At 33.8% G+C, this 21,570-nt stretch overlaps 4 protein-coding genes and 1 pseudogene across 4 annotated transcripts; 2 read left to right on the top strand and 3 right to left on the bottom strand.

Annotated features, from left to right (window-relative positions):
* Nucleotides 336-5,560, top strand: LOC105172069 (probable LRR receptor-like serine/threonine-protein kinase At3g47570). Its single transcript, XM_011093407.2, has 5 exons — nt 336-1,367; nt 1,638-2,000; nt 2,180-4,162; nt 4,274-4,653; nt 5,437-5,560. Exons 1-4 carry the CDS (start codon nt 449-451, stop codon nt 4,648-4,650), a joined length of 3,642 nt encoding a protein of 1,213 aa, XP_011091709.2. The 5' UTR covers nt 336-448; the 3' UTR covers nt 4,651-4,653; nt 5,437-5,560.
* On the bottom strand, nt 5,523-7,523 carry LOC105171907 (putative pentatricopeptide repeat-containing protein At1g12700, mitochondrial). The gene has a single exon (XM_011093163.2). The coding sequence runs from the start codon at nt 7,370-7,372 to the stop codon at nt 5,546-5,548; it is 1,827 nt and encodes a 608-aa protein (XP_011091465.1). The 5' UTR covers nt 7,373-7,523; the 3' UTR covers nt 5,523-5,545.
* On the top strand, nt 9,652-11,788 carry LOC105172068 (annotated as a pseudogene).
* LOC105172066 (CASP-like protein PIMP1) lies at nt 13,316-15,531 on the bottom strand. The gene is made up of 3 exons (XM_011093405.1): nt 15,379-15,531; nt 14,318-14,455; nt 13,316-13,582 (listed from the first exon to the last, which is right to left on the bottom strand). The coding sequence occupies exons 1-3, from the start codon at nt 15,529-15,531 to the stop codon at nt 13,316-13,318; spliced, it is 558 nt and encodes a 185-aa protein (XP_011091707.1).
* On the bottom strand, nt 18,351-20,934 carry LOC105171906 (CASP-like protein PIMP1). Its single transcript, XM_011093162.2, has 3 exons — nt 20,687-20,934; nt 19,782-19,914; nt 18,351-18,728 (listed from the first exon to the last, which is right to left on the bottom strand). Exons 1-3 carry the CDS (start codon nt 20,860-20,862, stop codon nt 18,522-18,524), a joined length of 516 nt encoding a protein of 171 aa, XP_011091464.1. The 5' UTR covers nt 20,863-20,934; the 3' UTR covers nt 18,351-18,521.

Genomic DNA, 21,570 nt, shown 5'->3' with positions numbered 1-21,570 from the left:
CTTGATCCTTTTATTTGCTTTACCCACTATTTTTTTTTCTTTTTTTCTTTTTACATTCAAATAAAGGAGCAAATTAAATTACACTTTCAGTCTAAAGTTTAACACTTTTAATTCACTATTTTACGAGATTTTAAAAATAATTTCAAAATTAAGAAAACTCGGCGAGTTTAATCCGATTTTTTATTGGAATTTGAAAATAGTCCAAAAAATTAAAAAAACTAGACACATTTAGTCGCATAAATACAGAAAAGCGAAGGACTAAATTTGTCATTTATTCTCAATTTTGGAACCCTTTAAAAATTTCGGAAAGTAAATGACTAAATATATTGAATCTCCTATTTTATGGGACTAAAAGTGCAATTTTACGTAATAAAAAAGTAAAAGCTAATTAAGATACTACTAATATTCCTCGCTATGTCACCATCTTAATTCCCTCTGCTGCGGTTCAATGGGAAGAAGAACCTGTTCCCTGTTAGCTTCAACCTTCATACTATGTTTCTTGATGACTTCTTCACTTACTTCATCCAAGAATTTGAATATCACCACCGATCAAACTTCGCTTCTCTCCTTGAAATCCCGTCTCCACTTAGAACCATCCCATATTCTGAGCCAAAACTGGTCTATTCCCTCCGATGTCTGCACCTGGATCGGAGTTTCTTGCAGCCGTCGTCATCATAGGATCACAGCCTTAAACATTTCAGACATGGGCCTAAAAGGGACCATCCCTCCCCACCTAGGGAACCTGTCGTTCCTCGTCTCGATTGACATGAAAGGCAATAGTTTCCAGGGAAACCTGCCTGTAGAGTTAGCTCAACTACGCCGTCTAAGGTTTCTTGATCTCAGTTCCAACAACTTCACGGGACATATTCCGGCCTCCCTCGGTTTCCTGTCGAAAATCCAGGGCCTGTCTCTTAGAAACAACAATTTTTCAGGTTTCATACCTGCGACCATCTTCAATCTGTCGAAGCTTGAGATGTTGGACCTGTCATTTAATTCTTTGGGTGGGAAATTACCTGAACAAATCGGCAAGCTTCAAAACCTCATGGTTTTGAGCATTCAGAACAATCAGCTGACAGGTTCTATACCATTTGAGCTTTACAATGTTTCCAAATTGGAGATGTTGGCCCTGACAAGGAACAGATTGTCTGGTGAACTTCCTGATGACATTTGCGGCCGTCTTCCGGGACTTCAGACCATTTCTCTGTCCTGGAATGCTCTGTCTGGGCGTATTCCGGTTAGTTTTCCAGAATGCCGACGCCTCACACTTCTGTCGTTGTCGAATAATGCATTTGCTGGGCCGATACCTAGGGAAATCGGGAACGTCACGATGCTTGAGACGCTCTATCTTGGGGCAAACAACTTAACCGGTACGCTCTTTATTATGAGGAAATACCGATGGGCACCCATATACAAATATTTTTTTCCCACCAGAAAAGTAGAACTCACTTCATATAGGCACATAATTTAAAAAAAAAAGAGAGAGAGAAAGGGATAATTGTACTTTGAACTTTGATATAATTACACGTAAACTCCTTATGTTCCATGAAATTATATCTAATACTTTGATGTTTGTTTCTGTCTAACAAATATGTCTCTTCGTTAGTTTTCATTAAGTAAAATTGGATGATTTGACACAGGTGATGTTCCAGAAGAGATTGGTAATCTCCGTAGGCTGCAGCAATTGGGTATGGGGAAAAACATATTCTCCGGCTCCATACCCCTTTCCATATTCAACATTTCTTCACTGGTATTACTTAATTTAGCTTGGTCTGGCCTTTCTGGTACACTGCCCTCCCACATGTGTTCTCATCTCCCAAACCTTCAATTCCTCAATCTCTACAATAATTATTTGTATGGCCCTATACCTTCAACTTGGGACGGCTGCTCAAGACTCCAGGATTTATCTCTCCGCGATAACAAGTTCACTGGCTTCATACCAAGAGAAATCGGAAATCTCACGATGCTGAGAACGCTGCGTCTTTTCCATAACAGGTTAACAGGTGAGAGAAGTTTCGGATTTACTAACACAAGATCATGAACTCCTCCCCGACTCCCCCGTGGTTGGAACAGTGCACGTCACATGCACATGACTAGCTTTACTCTGTAAATTTTTCTGTTCATTTTATCAAATAATAACCTTGGCAGTTTCCTAACACTGATTGCAATTATAAATTGGCAGGGGAGATACCGCGGGAGCTCGGTAAACTGCAACAACTAGAGCAACTCCATCTTGCTGCGAACTTGTTAAATGGTTCTATACCAGAAGAGATAGCCAACATCTCAACATTGACATTACTGGCACTTACAGCGAATCGACTTTCTGGTAGTCTTCCAAAAAGTATAGGCAGTCGACTCCCTGATCTGGATTTAATATCTCTTGAAACTAATCTTCTCAGTGGACATATACCTGACTCCATTGCAAATTCATCCAAACTCACATACATAAACCTTGGAAATAATCATTTCAGTGGTACAATCCCCAGCAAACTTGGCAGTTTACGACTCCTTCAACGTCTATTCGTGCATGGAAACAATTTGACAGGACTGAGCTTCATCACTTCCCTAGCAAACTGCAGATTCTTGACAGATTTCTGGATGCACAATAATCGTGCTGACGACTTTCTTCCGCCTTCCATTGGAAACCTCTCCACATCTTTGAGGGTCTTTCTTGCCTGGAATAGTACAATAAAGGGTAGCATTCCTAATGAAATTTCAAACTTAACTAGTTTAGTAGAGCTAGATTTGTCTAGCAATGACTTGAGTGGTTTTCTGCCATCTGGGCTCGGAAGTTTAGCTTTGCTTCAAGGACTGTCTCTTTCGGACAATAGAATAAGTGGTTCGATACCAGCAGGCATTTGTGAGTTGACCAACTTGGGAGAGTTGCGTTTAAGCAATAATCAAATTTCAAGTCAAATTCCAGGATGCATCGGCAATGGCATTTCTTTGAGACAGCTCTATCTGGATACCAACAGATTAAGTTGGGGTATACCATCGAGTTTGTGGAGCCTCAAGAATCTTTTAGAACTCAATCTGTCTTCCAATTTATTGAATGGTTCTCTGTCTCCACAAATAGGAAATTTGGAGGCAGCAGTATTGATAGATTTGTCATTCAATCAATTCACACAGAATATTCCAATCACCGTTGGAGGGCTTAACAACTTGATCAACTTCTCTCTGTCTCACAATAGATTGCTGGGATCCATACCCAACACGACTGGAAACATGATAAGTTTGGAAGTACTGGACCTTGCTCACAACAATCTCTCTGGGTCGATTCCCAAGTCCCTGGAGGCACTCAAACATCTGGAAATCTTTAATGTTTCTTACAATTCATTGTCAGGTGAAATTCCCCCTGGTGGTCCTTTCGTCAATTTTACACGACAATCGTTTATGTTTAACGAAGCTTTATGTGGACCTCGAAGATTTGAAGTCCCACCATGTCCAACACCATCATTTCGCAGGTCCAACAACAAAATACTCCTTCTAGCTCTAACGATACCATTTGGTGTCTTGGGCATTCTTGCTGCACTAATCTTGGCATTGATAGTGATCAATTATCGAAAGAAACGTAAGGTTCCGATCAGGGGAGCTTCACTCCAAGGCGCAACACATGGAAGAATATCATACTATGAACTTCTAAGAGCCACTGATGGTTACAACGACAACAACTTGCTCGGTAGAGGGAGTTTTGGAGCCGTCTACAAAGGGATTCTTGAAGATGGTACGATCTTGGCAGTCAAAGTGTTCAACTTAGAACAAGAAGCAGCATTCAAGAGTTTCGATGCAGAATGTGAAGTGCTACGTAATATTCGCCACCGTAATCTCACCAGAGTCATCAGTAGTTGCTCTAACCATGAATTTAAGGCCTTAGTGCTGGAGTACATGCCCAACGGCAGCCTAGAGAAGTGGCTGCACTCTGATGACTATTTCCTGGACACGACTCTTAGACTGAACATAATGATAGATGTGGCGTCTGCATTGGAATACCTTCATCATGGCCTTACAACAGCAGTGGTTCATTGTGATCTGAAGCCGAGCAACGTCTTGCTGGACGAAGATATGGTTGCTCATTTGAGTGATTTTGGTATTGCCAAGTTGTTGGGGGATGATCAGAGCATTTCTTACACCAACACCTTAGCCACATTCGGTTATATTGCGCCAGGTTAGGCTTCTAAGTTCTAACTCTTCATTTCAGTCTAAGGAAACTTTGTCACTAATAATATCTTTTGTTGTAGCGACTGACTGACGTACATACTTTTGTGCTGTTGTGCAGAGTACGGATCAGAGGGAATAGTTTCAACAAAGTGTGACGTTTATAGTTATGGAATATTGTTAATGGAGACATTTTCAAGGAGAAAGCCCAGTGATGAGATGTTTGATGAGGAGATGAGCATCAAGCGTTGGATCTCCAATTCTGTTGGAGATGATGGGATTGTCGGAATTGTGGATTCCAAGTTATTAAGCACTGAAGATAGGTTTTACAATGAGAAGCTAAGTTGCCTATCATCTCTCATGGAATTAGCACTCAATTGCTGTGAAGATAATCCTGAAGATAGACCTGGAATGTCTCATGTTTTAGCAGCATTGAAGAAGATCAAGCTTCAGTTTCTTGCCTACGGCGCACCAACGACGACGAGCATTGTTCGGTAATAGGTAAAGTACATCGACACAGTTCGAATACAGTTTTTTTACAAAATTATAAGTATATATTTTGTCGTTGCAGCTGTATTTGTAAGTACATAGACTCCCTATTGCGAAATTTTGCACAAATACATTTTATAGATAAATCTGTAAACTTATAAAAGAGAAAAAAATATTTATATAATTAAATCTAACATCAAACGTGTGGATGTCAAAAAACCGACATCACACATCTGATCTCTCACTGAGAATGTGAGAAGTGCCAAAGTTGGCAAGGTAGTTGGGATGCCATTTCCTTGGTGACCCACAACTGCTTCATTATTATAAATTTTAAGGGGACATCGGAAAAAAATAAATTTTTTTGACACAACATGTAGAAAAAAATATTAATAATAATTATGGTAAATTATACTGGCATCCCTCAATATTAGTTCTAATTACAAAAATGCCCTATTATTTGCAAATTATAAATGCACTAATAAGGTTGATATTACAATTTACATCGATGCCCTTCACACATAAAAACTTACACAAATACCTTTGAGATGAATTATGTTAGCACTCCCTCAAAAATGTCCTTGTAATTTTACAAAGGGTAGAGAAATGTTTGTATAATTAGATATAAGCTCATGGGTATTGATGTAGTTCACCCTAAGAATTAAGTCATTTTAATTTTATACTTAATGCGTGTAATTTTTTGTTTTTTAATAAATTCGTGTCATATTATAATTTCTGTAATGCAAATTGTAAGTCTGGAATGACCCTCCTATTATCTTGACTTTGGCATTTCATTAGATGTTCTTGGCAGTGATACACCTATTCTTGAAACTTCACAACATTTGCCGACAGAAGATCAAATTATAAACAAAGTAACAGGTGAACTCATGCTCTGTTCAAGCTATATCTAGAAGCCAAATAGATCATCATTTTTTGGAACAACTTTCTTAATAAGTTCCAGCAGAACATCGTCTTTACCTTTTAGTTGCAGCTGATCAAGTAACATGTATGCAGTAGATGCATCGACTAAGAACCCCCTTTTGTACATTTCCTCCATGAGGGGCATTGCATTGTAAAGTTCATTTCTCTTCAGAAAACCCTGAATCATGACTCTGTATGTCACACTATCAGGTGCACAACCACTTTTCTCCATTTCAGTAAGCAGCACTTTTACATCCTCGATAAGTCCTTCTCGACAAAGTGAACCAATAATGATGTTATATATGTGGGTGTTGGGTTGCAAACCTTTGGAAGGAAGTTGATTAAAAAGATCTCTGGCGATCTCAAGTTTTCCACCTTTGCATAATCCATCAATGACGATAGTATATGCAATTACACTAGGATTAACACCTGTGTCTTCCATCATGCATAGAAATGAAAATGCTTGAGCAATCTGCTGAGTTTTGCACAAGCCATCCAACAAGATAGTATAAGTCTGTAAATCAGGAATTATACACCGAGCTTCCATATCGTTGAAAAGCTTCCAGCCATCAGCAAATCTACCCTTACAAAATAATCCGTGTATCATGGTGCTGTAGGTAATTGTATTGTGCTGTAATCCTTTACAAGAACAATCCAGAAAGAGATGCCAAGCTTCATCTACCATTCCCCGCTTGCAATATCCATTGATCAAACTATTATAACTGATGATGCTAGGTGTAAGTCCCCTGTCCGCTATGGAATCCAGTACTCTTTTTGCTTTACCCATTTGGCCCCGCAAGCAATATCCATCAATCAGCGCATTGTATGTGACAATATTAGGACAAACCTTTCTTTGCATCATAATTCCCAAAACATTCTCAGCCTCTTCCACCATTCCTTCCTTGCAAAATGCATCCACCAATATATTACAAGTCCGCACATCAGGAGAAATCTTGTTATCCAGCATCTTATTTAGCAGGTCTTTAACATCTTTCCATCTACCAACATTGCATAACCCCTGAATCGTTGAGTTATACGTAACAATGTTAGGTGAAATACCCTTCTCGATCATTCTGGATAAGAGATGGAGAGCATCATCAGCCATGTTATGCTTGCACAGACCATCAATCACTGCACTGTAGGCATAAACATTGGGTTTGCAGCTCAGGTTTTCAAAATGCCCAAGTAAATCACGGGCAGCGAGGATGTGTCCAGCTTTGGAGAGACCATTTAGCACAGTAAGGAACATAACTTCATTAGGTTCACACAGTTTTTCAGACAACAACTTTTTAAACAATTTTTCTGCCTCAGCAATCTCACCAACCAGAAAGAGCCCTTTTATAAGAGTGCCGAAAGTGGTTACATCTGGTTCCGAACCGCGCTTGAAGAAGGTACCCAAGATAGCAAACCCAAAATCCACTCGATTCAGAAGGCAATAGCAATTGATTGCAATACTCATTGTGATCTCATTTACAGGGGCACCCAATTGACGCATTTCGTCGAACAGAGAAAGGGCAACAGAATAGTGTTTCATCTTGACAACAACAGTTAGCAGCTTGTTGAATTGAAAAACAAAAGGCTGCGGCCGCAATCTCACCATATCACGAAACAAGCAAACAGCATTATCTACATCATTTATAGAACTGAAATCTATTCTGGGTTTGGATGAAAATGGGCCGTGTTTATGGGAAGAAGTATGAAAAGTAGAAGAGAACAATGGATCATTGTTGGGCAACACAAAATTACCAGAAAATTGAGGCGCAATTCCTCTGCGAATGAGAGCTATTCCACAGAAAGCAGCCCTCTGCGACATCTTCCTCTGTCAATGGGAATTGGGATTCTTGTATAATTATATAATTTTTTAAATGTTATTCTATTTGCCACTATTTTGTTTAGAAGTGGCAGATGAGCGGAGGTTGCGAGTCGGCTCGATTTTGAGCTCGAGCTCGAATTCAGTTATGTCTGTTCACCAGCTTGAGCTGGTGAATATTTTTTTAATTTTTTTATATATTTTTTATTTTTGAATTTTTTATGTATTTAATTTTATATTTAATATTTGATTTTATAATCAAAATTGACAATATATTATAATGATTGATCAATAGCATATATTTTATTTTGGATAATAATAAATTATGATACTTTTATTTATACATTTAATCTTTATACCAAAATAAATTTAATCAACAACTTAGTAAATTATAATATTTTTTATAATTAAAAGTTTATGTTATATTTTAATATATATTTGTATTACGTTATACATTTTTTAAATTGACAAGTAATTCATTTATAATTTTTTATTATTTATAAATTTATGTCAAAATTTAGTAATTCCTATGAATTAATCTAAAAATCATAATAATAATAATAATAACAACAACAACAACAATAATAATAATGATGATGATGATGGTTGAACAATTCTAATTACTATTTTATTATATATATAATGAGATTAAAAAGTTTAATAAATAATTACTATATCTTAAAATTCGGGCTCGAGTTCGAGCTCGACTCGTTGACACCCCTAATTTCGTCATTGTTCGTCCTTGTTAAATGACGTGTATGTTGGTACTACACATTCATTTACAAGCACAAAAAAATAATGTTATATTTAATAGTCATATAATAAGCTTATCATACTATATAATTTTATATTTATCAATCACTTTTTTTTTTCAGGTGGAAATATGCAAGTTAGGCGTGGGCACGCCTTCAAATCTATCTAAATGATATACCACATGATAAAAGACAACTCAACAAGCTTCAAATTTTTCACAAGATGATTTTCATAAAAAATTAAGTATGAAAAATCTATGAACTACTTTTTCATTCTCCCAATCTCTCAAGTGTTTAGCTAAGTGCTTCGCTCAAATGCTTTCTATGAAAATGCTTTACCATAACCTTGATTATACACACAAAATCTCCACCACTTATAGATATGCGCATTGAATCAAGAGGTCTTATATTTTGGTTGTAATGGGACTTTGGTTTGGGGTATGGAATATTTAGAAAAAATGAGGTAAAAATCCAAGTAAATAGACTAGAGCACCAAGTAATAGATATAAGAATTCAAATTTCTCAAAATATATTCATCTCATGTTTTAATTCCATGCCCTACTTCTCACGACTTGAGCTATACCTTTCTTTTAGAGAGAGAATATTCTTTTTCTTCTTTTTTCTTGCCTCCTCAACTTTCCCTTTATTTTTTTTCAAAGGCATTTTGTTTTTCTTTTCTCTACTTTTTTTCAATGGTATTTTTTTTCTTTTCTTATGTTCTCTATTTCTTTGTCTATTTCCAATAAGACATAGAACAAGATCATCACATGATATGCCGGCTCGTACACTTCCTTGGCACAAAATATAATCAAAATAGTTTAAACATCCCCACACTTAGTGTCAGAACACATACTTATTCTTTATTTCCTTAATGCTCTACTAGTCCTTGAAAGGGCCAAGCAAAGATAATAAAAGGACAGTAGAGTTTGTTCATAATTGAGGTTTTTTTACAAGGAATTAAGGCTTATAAGACTCAAATGAACTTACTAAAGGGAATTGCATGTGGGTGATCTTTTAAACCAAAGGGATTTTTATCCCAATGTCTATATTATTTTCAAGTGTATGCATAAAGATATAGCATAAACTTTCTTTATGAAATATTTTTTTTCTCTCTGAGTTGAAAATTTTAATATTTATCGCATTTAAATTAAAATATTAAACATTTGTTTGTTTTTTACATGTATTTATCAAGGGAACTTGAATTAAAAAAAATAATTTTTAAAACAAATACTGGTCATGGTCTTAATTATAGTACAGTGTTTTATCATAGTTTTTAATTATGATAAAAAAATTACCTTTATTTTTAATTAGTTATAAAAATATTATGATCTCGTCTACTGAAAGAACCAATAATAATCATTGTATAATTGTAGTTGATGATTATTCACTATAATTTTTTTTATAGTAATTAATCTTGACAGATATGTATACTTGGTGTAGTTGCGATCCACCAAAATTTAATAAGAATTAACAACATCATATAACTTATCATTCTTTTCTCTTGAACAATCGAGGAAAAAATTTATTTATTTTTTTCTAAATCATAATTGTATTTTCTTGAAAATATTGATAGTGTAATAGTATTACCTTCAACTCTCAACACTGCTAAGGAGGATGTCGCAGAAGATTGCTGCTTCTGCAATAGAGCTCATTCGCAGACGAATTGCGCCTCAATTTTCTTGTAATTTTGTGTTGCCCAACAATGATCCATTTTTCTCTTCTACTTTTCATACTTCTTCCCATAAACACGGCCCATTTTCATCCAAACCCAGAATAGATTTCAGTTCTATAAATGATGTGGATGATGCTGTTTGCTTGTTTCGTGACATGGTGAGATTGCGGCCGCAGCCTTCTGTTTTTCAATTCAACAAGCTGCTAACTGTTGTTGTCAAGATGAAAGACTATTCTGTTGCCCTTTCTCTGTTCGACGAAATGCGTCAATTGGGTGCCCCTGTAGATGAGATCACAATGAATGTTGCAATCAATTGCTATTGCCTTCTGAATCGAGTGGATTTTGGGTTTGCTATCTTGGGTACCTTCTTCAAGCGCGGTTGCGAACCAGATGTAACCACTTTCGGCACTCTGATAAAAGGGCTCTTTCTGGTTGATGAATGTTGCAATCAATTGCTATTGCCTTCTGAATCGAGTGGATTTTGGGTTTGCTATCTTGGGTACCTTCTTCAAGCTCGGTTGCGAACCAAATGTAACCACTTTCAGCACTCTTATAAAAGGGCTCTTTCTGGTTGGTGAGATTGCTGAGGCAGAAAAATTGTTTAAAAAGTTGTTGTCTGAAAAACTGTGTGAACCTAATGAAGTTATGTTCCTTACTGTGCTAAATGGTCTCTCCAAAGCTGGATACATCCTCGCTGCCCGTGATTTACTTGGGCATTTTGAAAACCTGAGGTGCAAACCCAATGTTAAAGCCTACAGTGCAGTGATTGATGGTCTGTGCAAGCATAACATGACTGATGATGCTCTCCATCTCTTATCCAGAATGATCGAGAAGGGTATTTCACCTAATGTTGTTACGTATAACTCAATGATTCAGGGTTTATGTAATGTTGGTAGATGGAAAGATGTTAAAGACCTGCTAAATAAAATGCTGGATAACAAGATTTCTCCCGATGTGTGGACTTGTAATATATTGGTGGATGCATTTTGCAAGGAAGGAATGGTGGAAGAGGCTGAGAATGTTTTGGGAATTATGATGCAAAGAAAGGTTTGTCCTAACATCGTTACATACACTGCGCTGATTGATGGATATTGCTTGCGGGGCCAAATGGGTAAAGCAAAAAGAGTACTGGATTCCATAGCGGACAGGGGACTTACACCTAGCATCATCAGTTATGGTAGTTTGATCAATGGATATTGCAAGCAGGGAATGGTAGATGAAGCTTGGCATCTCTTTCTGGATGTTTCTTGTAAAGGATTACAGCACAATACAATTACCTACAGCGCCATGATACATGGATTATTTTGTAAGGGTAGATTTGCTGATGGCTGGAAGCTTTTCAACGACATGGAAGCTCGGTGTATAATGCCTAATTTACAGACTTATACTATCTTGTTGGATGGCTTGTGCAGAACTCAGCAGATTGCTCAAGCATTTTCATTTCTGTGCATGATGGAAGACATAGGTGTTAATCCTGATATAATTGCATATGCTATCGTCATTGATGGATTATGCAAAGGTGGAAAACTTGAGATCGCTAGAGATCTTTTTAATCAACTTCCTTCCAAAGGTTTGCAACCCAACACCCACATATATAGCATGATTATTGGTTCACTTTGTCGAGAAGGACTTGTAGAGGATGTAAAAGTGTTGCTTACTGAAATGGAGAAAAGTGGTTGTGCACCTGATAGTGTGACATACAGAGTCATGATTCAGGGTTTTCTGAAGAGAAATGAACTTTACAATGCAATGCCCCTCATGGAGGAAATGTACAAAAGGGGGTTCTTAGTCGATGCATCTACTGCATCCATGTTACTTGATCAGCTGCAACTAAAAGGTAAAGACGATGTTCTGCTGGAACTTATTAAGAAAGTTGTTCCAAAAAATGAAGATCTATTTGGCTTCTAGATATAGCTTGAACTCGAAATTTTGTCCGAGCTCGACCGTTTGCACCCTTAGAGGGTGTTTGGCTTAGCTTTTTTAAAATATTATATAAGTTCCTACATTTTATAAGATGTTTTCGAAGCTTATAAGATGTTAGATCTTATTTTAAAAATTAACTTTTAAAGTGTTTGGATAAAATACGATATATATGAAAATATCTTATAAGTATTAGAGTGTTTTGCATAATGAAGTCTTTAGTTAGTAAAATTACTAAAATAGACATGATATCATTAGAATTAAATAAGTTGTTATTTCTTGACATATTTTATTTTAAACAATTTTTAAAATACTTTTGTAAATAGTACACATTAGTTTAATTTTAAATAAAAATTTAATAGATAATCTTTTTACAATAACAAAGAAAAATGATGAATTATTGTGTAACTTTTGAATAAAAATAATATATATGTACATACGTGCTATATTGAATATTAATCATTATGAATTCTTTGTTAATGCAATGATTATTTTTAGTCGTATAATTTATAATATTTTGAATTTATATTTTTCAGGTAAATATAATATTAATATCAATCTTTTTTTATTTAATTGTTATAATTTATTATTACATAATGAAGTATTTCTCTTTTTTTTTCAATATCAAAAAAATTAAATAGCAAAAAATAAAATAAAATCCTGAGAGAGTGTGGTGTGTATGTGAGAGAGAGAAACAGAAAGAGAATGAAGAGAGTGTGTGTGGGTGAGACAGAGAGATGTAAGTGTATGATTGGAGATATTTTTTTCTTATGACATATTGAATTTATATAACTTATAAGATCTTATATAAAAGTTCGGAAAGTTAACTTTTTTGAAGTGCTTATAAGATCAAAAACATTCTATTTTAAAATTTTATAAGTTCTTTAAAAGAAAATTAATTAAACACTTGTTTTGAGTTTATAAGCTCTCAAACATCTTATAAGATGATTTGAAGAACTTATAAGCTTAGCCAAACACCCTCGAAATTGCATTTCATTATCGCAAGTAGGAAACCAAATAATATTATTATTCTAACAACATCACAATAAACTGGAAACAATAATAACCAGGGATCATTACACTCCCCTTCTCTGGATTTTGGTGTAATTATACGTGGAGTCCCCATAGTTTGAAAAATTACATCTAGTATTCTGAAAATTTGCTTTCGTCAACAGATAGGCACATTCGTTAGTTAAAATTTGCTGAATTAATTGACATTAACAAAAAACTGAATAAAAATTAATAATTATCCTCGATTGATTTCTTGCAAGTCAAACAATTTCTTTTTGGATAAACTACACTTACAACGACGAAATATACCTCCTCACATGCATTAAGGTGTGAAGATGTATAAGCGTAATTCGGTCATAAAAGATTTATCTGACCTGCAATAAATCTATTTGGGATAAATATGAATTTTTAACTTTATTAATATCAGCAAATTCGATAAATTTTAACTAATGGGGAAACTCATCTGTCGAACAGAAGCAAACCTCAAGAATACTAAATATAATTTTTCAAATCATAAGATATTTACACGTAATTATATCAAATATGAAGAGAAGAAAACGTAACCACCCTAATAAGTAACGGGTCTTTAATTTAAACAACACTGAAATAATAAGCCTCCATCTCTGTCTCTGTCTCCCCCTCACAGACTTGTTTATGCTGCAGTTTGGGGAGTGCAAAGGATGAGAAGACTGATGAAACGAATGTGAGGAGAAACCCCACAAAGCAAAGGCTGGCTGCAGCGTTTGTGACATCGATGAAATGGGTGATGACTAGACCACTTACATCCACCATAATCTTCAAATCTTGGATCATCCCAAAACTTGCAGCAGCTCCAGTTGCAAGTATACACGACACAACCTACTCATCAAACACCATCATTTAGCTTTTTATTAGTACAACAAATAATATTGCTCAATTTTGTCCATAATTACAAAGATTAAAAGCCACTGCGATGCAGATGCAGTACGTGTTATGTTGTGTGAGTTATTATTCTATTCGACCTCTTATAATTGATTTTTACGATTTTGTTCTAAAAAAGCCAAGCTCCTCGTCTGATTTGGGGTGCGAGAGCTTGGGACGGGCACATGACTTCAATAATTATGATTAGGATAAATTACATCCACACTCCTGAAGTTATATCTAATTACACAAATACCCCATACCATTTCATCAAATTTTTTATAGTGAACTAATCAAAATATCCTTTTTGGAGTATGAATTATAAATTTATATATTTTTTAAAATTTTCTAAAATATCTTTATGGTTTAATATTATTCCCTATAGATTATTTACATACACACATCACGGGAAAATTCTTACCCGAATCAGATCATATAGAACCAAATCAATCACAAAGTTAGTCTTATGTACTTGTCGTGCGCCGCAAGTGTATTACATTTGTCTTACAATTAGGTTGCGTTAGAATTTTTCCACATCGCGCGTATAAAAAAAAATTTCTAAATAAAATATATAATGTCATTTTTATATATAATATATATATATATATATATTAAATAAAATATAATTTGCAACAGAAAATCCAATCGGACAAATATTCAATAGTGGTGTGCATACATAGAATGATGAAATACCTTGTCAGCATAGAAATCAATGTAGACGAGGCCATCTCCTACGCATCGAGCGCCGGTGCCCGCTTGGAATAGTGTGAAGAAGGTCTGCAAGAGTGTGTACGCCATCCCAATCACGATTGCCGCACATAGATATCTGCCCTGTACATATACATATATCCGAGTAATTAACACTATATATTAATTACTTTTATTCATTGGAAATATTTTATTTACTCCAATATTGATGAGCTAATTAAAATTATTAGTTTTTTACCAAATTGAGAATTCACCCGACTAGTCCTCACGCTCGACTTAATTTTAATACATTTTGTACTTTTTGTCCCATAATTTAGGTGGGTTTTCGTTGTTTAGCTTTTTAGGATAGCATTTCAATTTTATGTTTTTTTAGTTTTCATCGAAATCTCATTTTAGTGGATAGAAGGATGAACTTCAACGAAAAAGGAAAAAATTAAAAAATTAATTGCAGAAATTATAAAAATAGAGGACCAAAATACTATCCTAAAGAATTAAAGAATAAAAATACCGGCAGAAACAAGCTAATAAAAATGCCCCAAATATCACATGTATTTTTCTGACGATAAGGGTGAAGTCCGACGAGAAAAGTACTAAAATCACGAAAACTAAAAAAATGTGAGACCAAAATACTAAATTAAAAAACTAAATGATGGAACCGCCAAACAACCTAAGTTACGACACCAAAAATGCATTTAAGCCCAAAACGTTTTACCTATCTTGCATAACTATATGAAACACTATATATATATAGGAAAAAAATACAAGCAATCCCCTTGTAATATCTCAAATGAGCAAATTACCTCTTTATGAAAAAATATTTAGCGATTTACCTCCCTGTATTTCTTAAAATACAACAATTTACCCCCTGTGATTTTTAAAATGAAGTAATTTACCTCTCTTACTTCATTTAAAAAGTATAGGGGTAAATCGCTATATTTTTTTTTATAAAGAATAATGTGCTCTTTTCAATATCACATAGAGTAAATTGCTATTCACCCTATATTTATATATTCTCACCGGAAAGTGCTGAAATCTTTAAATCTGACTTTGATGTCGCCGTAATCGGAAACAGAAGCGGTGGCGGTGGCGGTGTCGATGGTGAGGAGGGTGAGCGGGGAGAATAGGCACATCAGCGTTAGTACTCTCACAATGAAACACACAAATGGAGAAACGACGCCGTTGGAAGGTGGTGGAGCCATTATTGCTTCTGATATATACTGATCACGTTCACTTTTTGCATGCTTTATGTAGGAAGTCGGATACACGATTTTGATTAACTCAAATGTCTTCGTTACGCGGTCTTAAGTTGTTTGTATATATGTAAGTAGATGATGAGGTCGTTATTTTAGACTTCCATAAAACAAGACAAATATTTATACGTTTGGTTGAGACTCGAAGCAACGACATTCGAATTTGTTCATGAGATTTTAACCTTAATTACTAGTCTGAGACACCGTTAATTATAAAGTCTGGTCTTTTATGTTTCATTATACTCAAATAGCCTGGTCAGAAGAAGAGCACTATTCAATAAATGTTTGAGTGAGACAAATCTATCTAACAATAATTAAAAATGTTTATTAAAGTTGATAGAGTCGGACCTCGCCTCAACCCAGTGTCATTAGATTGGATTTGGACCAAAACAATCGGATTTAGATTTAAGAATGAGTTTTAACTTCTTAGACATTGTGGGGCGAGGACACGTATGGCTCTCACGTTTTGTCCTAAACTTGCTACGAGTTAACCCTCCTTGGATAATATTTTTAGGTATTATTGATTTCTTTAATTATTATTCTTTGTACCCATAATTATAGATTATTTGGACATTTATAATAATAAACAACTTATTTTTCAAAAAAATAATTATACAATTAATGAAAATACAAAAATGCGTAAAATCGATCGACAATTCAAACACGACATCCGCAGTGGAAGAACGAGGTGTTTCCGAGCATAATGTACTTGGTTCAATTACATCGAAATGATTCACTCAATCACGTCAAATAACAAAGACGAATCATCTGACCCAGCCACATCAAATAACGTAGAATACCATCCATCAAGAATATATCAGCCAATTTGTATAAAAACAATTGTATTCAAGTCAAATTAAATAAAATACGTCATTTTTTAAAATGGTAAGTAATTCAAAAAAAAAACGATAGCATTAAATTATTTAGATCATAAACATGTGAAACCCATATCATATAAATTGAGCATTATGTTATAATTAAATTATAGGAGGTAGTTATGTCTGGGGTGTTTTTCAATTACAAGTCGTCGTTGACCTCAGCCTCATAACCTCACCAAGTCAACGAGATGTGCTTGGAACTCCCACATGGGGTTGGGGGGAGGGAGTTTACTTTTAATTCTTTATTTATTACAAAAAAAAAAATAGTATTTTTTTTAATTCCTTATTTATTAAAAAAAAATAGCATTTTTTATCTTATAATTTGGAATTTTTATATTTTTGGTCCGACTAATTATGAAATTTTTATTTTTGATCCCGTAATTTTAAAAAATAGCGTGTGGGGTCTTATTATATAATGGAAACGATCAGATAGTCTTTAAATGTATGTGATCAAAAGTATTATTTTTTTAAAATTATTAAACCAAAAATATCTATTAAAAAAGTGTTGTAGGACTAAAAATTAAAATTTTATAATTGATAGGATCAAAAATAAAAAAAATTAAATTACGAGACGAGAAGTGTTATTTGTCTTTTATTTTTATATTTGACCCTAAATGCACGCTGGAATTTGAGTTCTTTTATTATTATATTTGACCCTAAATGCACGCTGGAATTTGAGGTTTGGGGTCATGCGTACAGCAAACTCTAATTGGCTGTCAAGTTATTGGAATTTCACAAGTTGTTGACATTGTTTTCTTGTCTTTTTTAATAAAAACAAACAATTTTGTTATATTATTAAAATACTCAATCCTATAAAATATATTAATAATTTCACAAATCAACAATGACAGTACACTAGAAATTGCTAATCTTATCATAAATACGAGTATTTATTATGATTAATTATTATAATTAAAAGCATAAATTATAATAAATATTAATTAATCACGGCTATACGATAATTATTAATTGCCGTGGTTTGTGTAAATAATGTTAAAATATTTGACTGTAGTTGAAACTTAACTTTTTACATTAATTTTGTTTGATCGTGATAACTATATAATGATTTTTCATAGTTTTTTAATCCCAGTAATTTATAATAAAAGAAATCTATCGTTTTCTATTTTTTTAGTGTATGTAAATAAACGAATGTCGACATACGGGGACTCAAACCAAGATATTTGCAGAGTGAAAAGTTTTTTTATCCTTATTATTTTACTTCTAAATTTTTATTACATTAATTCATTAATACTGTTTATTTATTTTAATTTGTTTTTGATTTGTTATTATCAAAATTTATTATTGTAAGTTTGTTAGTCAAATTATTATTTAAGTTCATCGAATAGTCTTAATTATTCTATTTTTCAGTTATAAATTGTTGTGTACCCTCGAAATTGCATTTCATTATCGTAAGTAGGAAATCAAATAATATTATTATTCTAACAACATCACAATTAACTGAAAACAATAATAACCAGGGATCATTATACTCCCCTTCTCTAGGTTTTGGTGTAATTATACGTGGAGTCCCCATGGTTTGAAAAATTACATTTAGTATTCTGAAAATTTGCTTTCGTCAACAGATAGGCCCATTCGTTAGTTAAAATCGGCTGAATTAATTGATATTAATAAAAAACTGAATAAAAATTAATAATTATCCTCGATTGATTTTTTGCAAGTCAAACAATTTCTTTTTGAATAAACTACACTTACTACGACGAAAATATACCTCCTCACATGCATTAAGGTGTGAATATGCATAAGCGTAATTTGGGTTATAAAAGATTTATCTAACCTGGAATAAATCAATTTGGGATAAATATGAATTTTTAACTTTATTAATATCAGCAAATTCAGTGAATTTTAACTAATGGGGAAACTCATCTGTCGAACGGAAGCAAACCTCAGGAATACTAGATATAATTTTTCAAATCATAAGAAATTTACATGTAATTATATCAAATATCAAGAGAAGAAAACGTAACCATCCTAATAATTAACGGGTCTTTAATTTAAACAACACTGAAATAATAAGCCTCTCTCTCTCCCTCACAGACTTGTTTATGCTGCAGTTTTGGGGAGTGCAAAGGATGAGAAGACTGATGAAACGAATGAGAAGAGAAACCCCAGAAAGCAAAGGCTGGCGGCAGCGTTTGTGACATTGATGAAATGGGTGATGCCTAGACCACTTACATCCACCATAATCTTCAAATCTTGGGTCATCCCAAAACTTGCAGCAGCTCCAGTTGCAAGTATACACGACACAACCTACTCATCAAACACCATCATTTAGCTTTTATTAGTACAACAAATACTACTGCTCAATTTTGTCCCTAATTACAAAGATCTGCGGTGCACTACGTGGTGCGATTGGTGTTATGTTGTGTGAGTTATTATTCGATTTGACCTCTTATAAGTGATTTTTACAATTTTGTTCTAAAAGGGGTGCGAGAGCTTGGGACGGGCACATGATTTCAATAATTATAAGTAAGATACATTACATCGATACCTCTAAAGTTATATCTAATTCCAAAAATACCCCATACTATTTATAAAATTATAAGTACAGCCCTTGAAGAAGTATTAGTGTAACATACTTCAAGACATGTTTGTATAAAACTTTACTACTTAATATGGGGTGTATTTATAATGGTAACTATAATCTTAAAGAATGTAGTTGTAATTTTATATAAAAAAAGGTATTTTTAAAATCAGATCTAATCTCAATGAGTGTCACTAAAATTTTCACTTATAGGTAGTGAATGACAAGAATATTTTATTTCGTGAGTATAATAATTCATGTAGCTTTAACTGTTTGAGAAACTACAAATACCCCGTGATTTTAATATCCATCTAAATTGAGCTCATTCCGTTAGCCTTTATTAAGTTTTCATTAAACTTCTTATAGTGAACTAATCAAAATATCCTTTTTGAAGTGTGAATTATAAATTTATATATTTTTTACAAATTTCTAAAATATCTTTATGGATTAATATTATTCCCTATAGAATATTTACATACATACATTATGGGAAATTCTTACCCGAATCAGATTATATAGAACCAAATCAATCACAGAGTTAGTGTTATGTACTTGTCGTGCACCGCAAGTGTATTACATTTGTCATATAATTAGTTTGTGTTAGAATTTCTCCACATCACGTGAATAAAATCTTTTCTCTAAATAAAATATATGATGTCATCTTTATCCACATGATATATATATATTAAATAAAATATAAAATAAAATACGATTTGCAACTGAAAATCCAATCGGACAAATAATGAATAGTGGTGTGCATACACAGAATGATGAAATACCTTGTCAGCATAGAAATCAATGTAGACGAGGCCATTTCCTCCGAATCGAGTGCCGGTGCTGACTTGGAATACTGTGAAGGCGGTCTGCACGAGTGTGTACGCCACCCCAATCACGATTGCCGCACATAGATATCTGCGATGTACATGTACATATATATCTAAGTAATTAACGCTATATACCAAATTGAGAATTCACCCGATTAATTTTTATACATTTTGTATTTTTTGTCTCATAATTTAGGTGGATTTTCGTTGTTTAACTTTTTAGGATAGCATTCCAATCTTACGTCTTTTTAGTTTTCGTTGAAATTCAATTTTAGTTGATAGAAGGGTGAACTTCAATGAAAAAGAAAAAAATTAAAAAATTAATTGCAAAAATTATAAAGATAGAGGACTAAAATACTATCCTAAAGAATTAAAGAACAAAAATGCTGGCAAAAACAGGCTAATAAAAACGCCCCGAATATCACGTATATTTTTCTAGCAATAATGGTGAACTCCGATTAAAAAAAAAAAAGCAGAAGGGTTAATAGCAATTTATCCTCTTGTGATATTGAAATGAGCACATTACCCTATATGAAAAAAATATAGCAATTTACCCCCTTATACTTTTTAAAATGAAGTAATTTACCTCCTTATACAGGAAGGTAAATTTCTTCATTTTAAAAAATATAAGAGATAAATTATTGTATTTTAAAAAATATAGGAGGTAGATCGTTATTTATTTTTTCATTAGGGGATAATTTGCTTATTTGCGATATCATAATGGGATTACTTGCATTTTTCCTTAAAAAAAATTAAAAATTACAAAAATTAAAAAAATATAGGACCAAAATAATACCTTAAAAAATTAAATGATGACCTATCTTACACAAGTAATTGAAACACTACATGTATATTCTCACCGGAAAGCCCTGAAATCTTTAAATCTGACTTTGATGTCGCCGTAATCAGAAACAGAAGCGGTAGCGGTGGCGGTGGTGAGGAGGATGAGCGATATGAGCAGGCAAATCAGCGTTAGCACTCTTACGATCAGACACACAAATGGAGAAACGACGCCGTTGGAAGGTGGTGGAGCCATTATTGCTTCTGATATATACTGATCACTTTCACTCTCTTGTGCTGCTGCTTATTCTGCTTTTTGCATGCTTTATATAGGAAGTCGGATACACGATTTTGATTAAGTCAAATGTCTTCGTTACGCGGTCTTAAATTGTTTGTATATAGTTAAGTAAACGATCGGGTCGTTATTTTAGATTCACGTAAAATAAGATAAATATTTATACGTTTGGGTGATACTCAAAGTAACAACGTTTGAATTTGTTCGTGAGATCTCAATTTTAATCACTAAATTGAGATACTGTTAATTATAAAGTTTGATCTTTTATATTTCATTGTACTCAAAGAATCTGATCAGAAGAAGAACATTATTCAATAAATGTTTAAGTGAGGCAGATCTGTCTGACGATAATTAAGGATGTTTATTAAGGTTGTTAGAACCGGGCCTCGCCTCCACCCAGCCTGACTGAGTTAGGTTTGGACCCAAACAATAGAATTTAGGTTCAAGAACGAGTTTTAACTTCTTAGACCTTGTCGGGTGGGGACACATACGGCTCTCATGTTTTGTCCTAAACTTGGTACGAGTTAATCCTCCTTCGATAATATTTTTAGGTATTATTGATTTATTTACTTATTTATCTTTCCCTCGCGGTACTTGTTCGCTATCGGTCTCTCGCCCGTATTTAGCCTTGGACGGAATTTACCGCCCGATTGGGGCTGCATTCCCAAA

The sequence above is a fragment of the Sesamum indicum genome, linkage group LG10 (assembly GCF_000512975.1).
Source record: "Sesamum indicum cultivar Zhongzhi No. 13 linkage group LG10, S_indicum_v1.0, whole genome shotgun sequence".
Lineage (NCBI taxonomy): Eukaryota > Viridiplantae > Streptophyta > Magnoliopsida > Lamiales > Pedaliaceae > Sesamum > Sesamum indicum.
This window is presented reverse-complemented; position numbering and strand designations above follow the sequence as displayed.

Coding starts and splice junctions, on each gene's coding strand:
- LOC105172069 (XM_011093407.2), top strand. CDS start 449: ATGGGAAGAAGAACCTGTTCCCTGTTAGCTTCAACCTTCATACTATGT. Junction 1,368..1,637: donor TGGGGCAAACAACTTAACCG/GTACGCTCTTTA, acceptor GATTTGACACAG/GTGATGTTCCAGAAGAGATT. Junction 4,163..4,273: donor ATTCGGTTATATTGCGCCAG/GTTAGGCTTCTA, acceptor GCTGTTGTGCAG/AGTACGGATCAGAGGGAATA.
- LOC105171906 (XM_011093162.2), bottom strand. CDS start 20,862: ATGGCTCCACCACCTTCCAACGGCGTCGTTTCTCCATTTGTGTGTCTG. Junction 19,915..20,686: donor AAAGATTTCAGGGCTTTCCG/GTGAGAATATAC, acceptor TGTACATCGCAG/ATATCTATGTGCGGCAATCG. Junction 18,729..19,781: donor TTGATTTCTATGCTGACAAG/GTATTTCATCAT, acceptor TTTGATGAGTAG/GTTGTGTCGTGTATACTTGC.
- LOC105171907 (XM_011093163.2), bottom strand. CDS start 7,372: ATGTCGCAGAGGGCTGCTTTCTGTGGAATAGCTCTCATTCGCAGAGGA.
- LOC105172066 (XM_011093405.1), bottom strand. CDS start 15,531: ATGGCTCCACCACCTTCCAACGGCGTCGTTTCTCCATTTGTGTGTTTC. Junction 14,456..15,378: donor CCGATTACGGCGACATCAAA/GTCAGATTTAAA, acceptor GTATATGTACAG/GGCAGATATCTATGTGCGGC. Junction 13,583..14,317: donor TTGATTTCTATGCTGACAAG/GTATTTCATCAT, acceptor TTTGATGAGTAG/GTTGTGTCGTGTATACTTGC.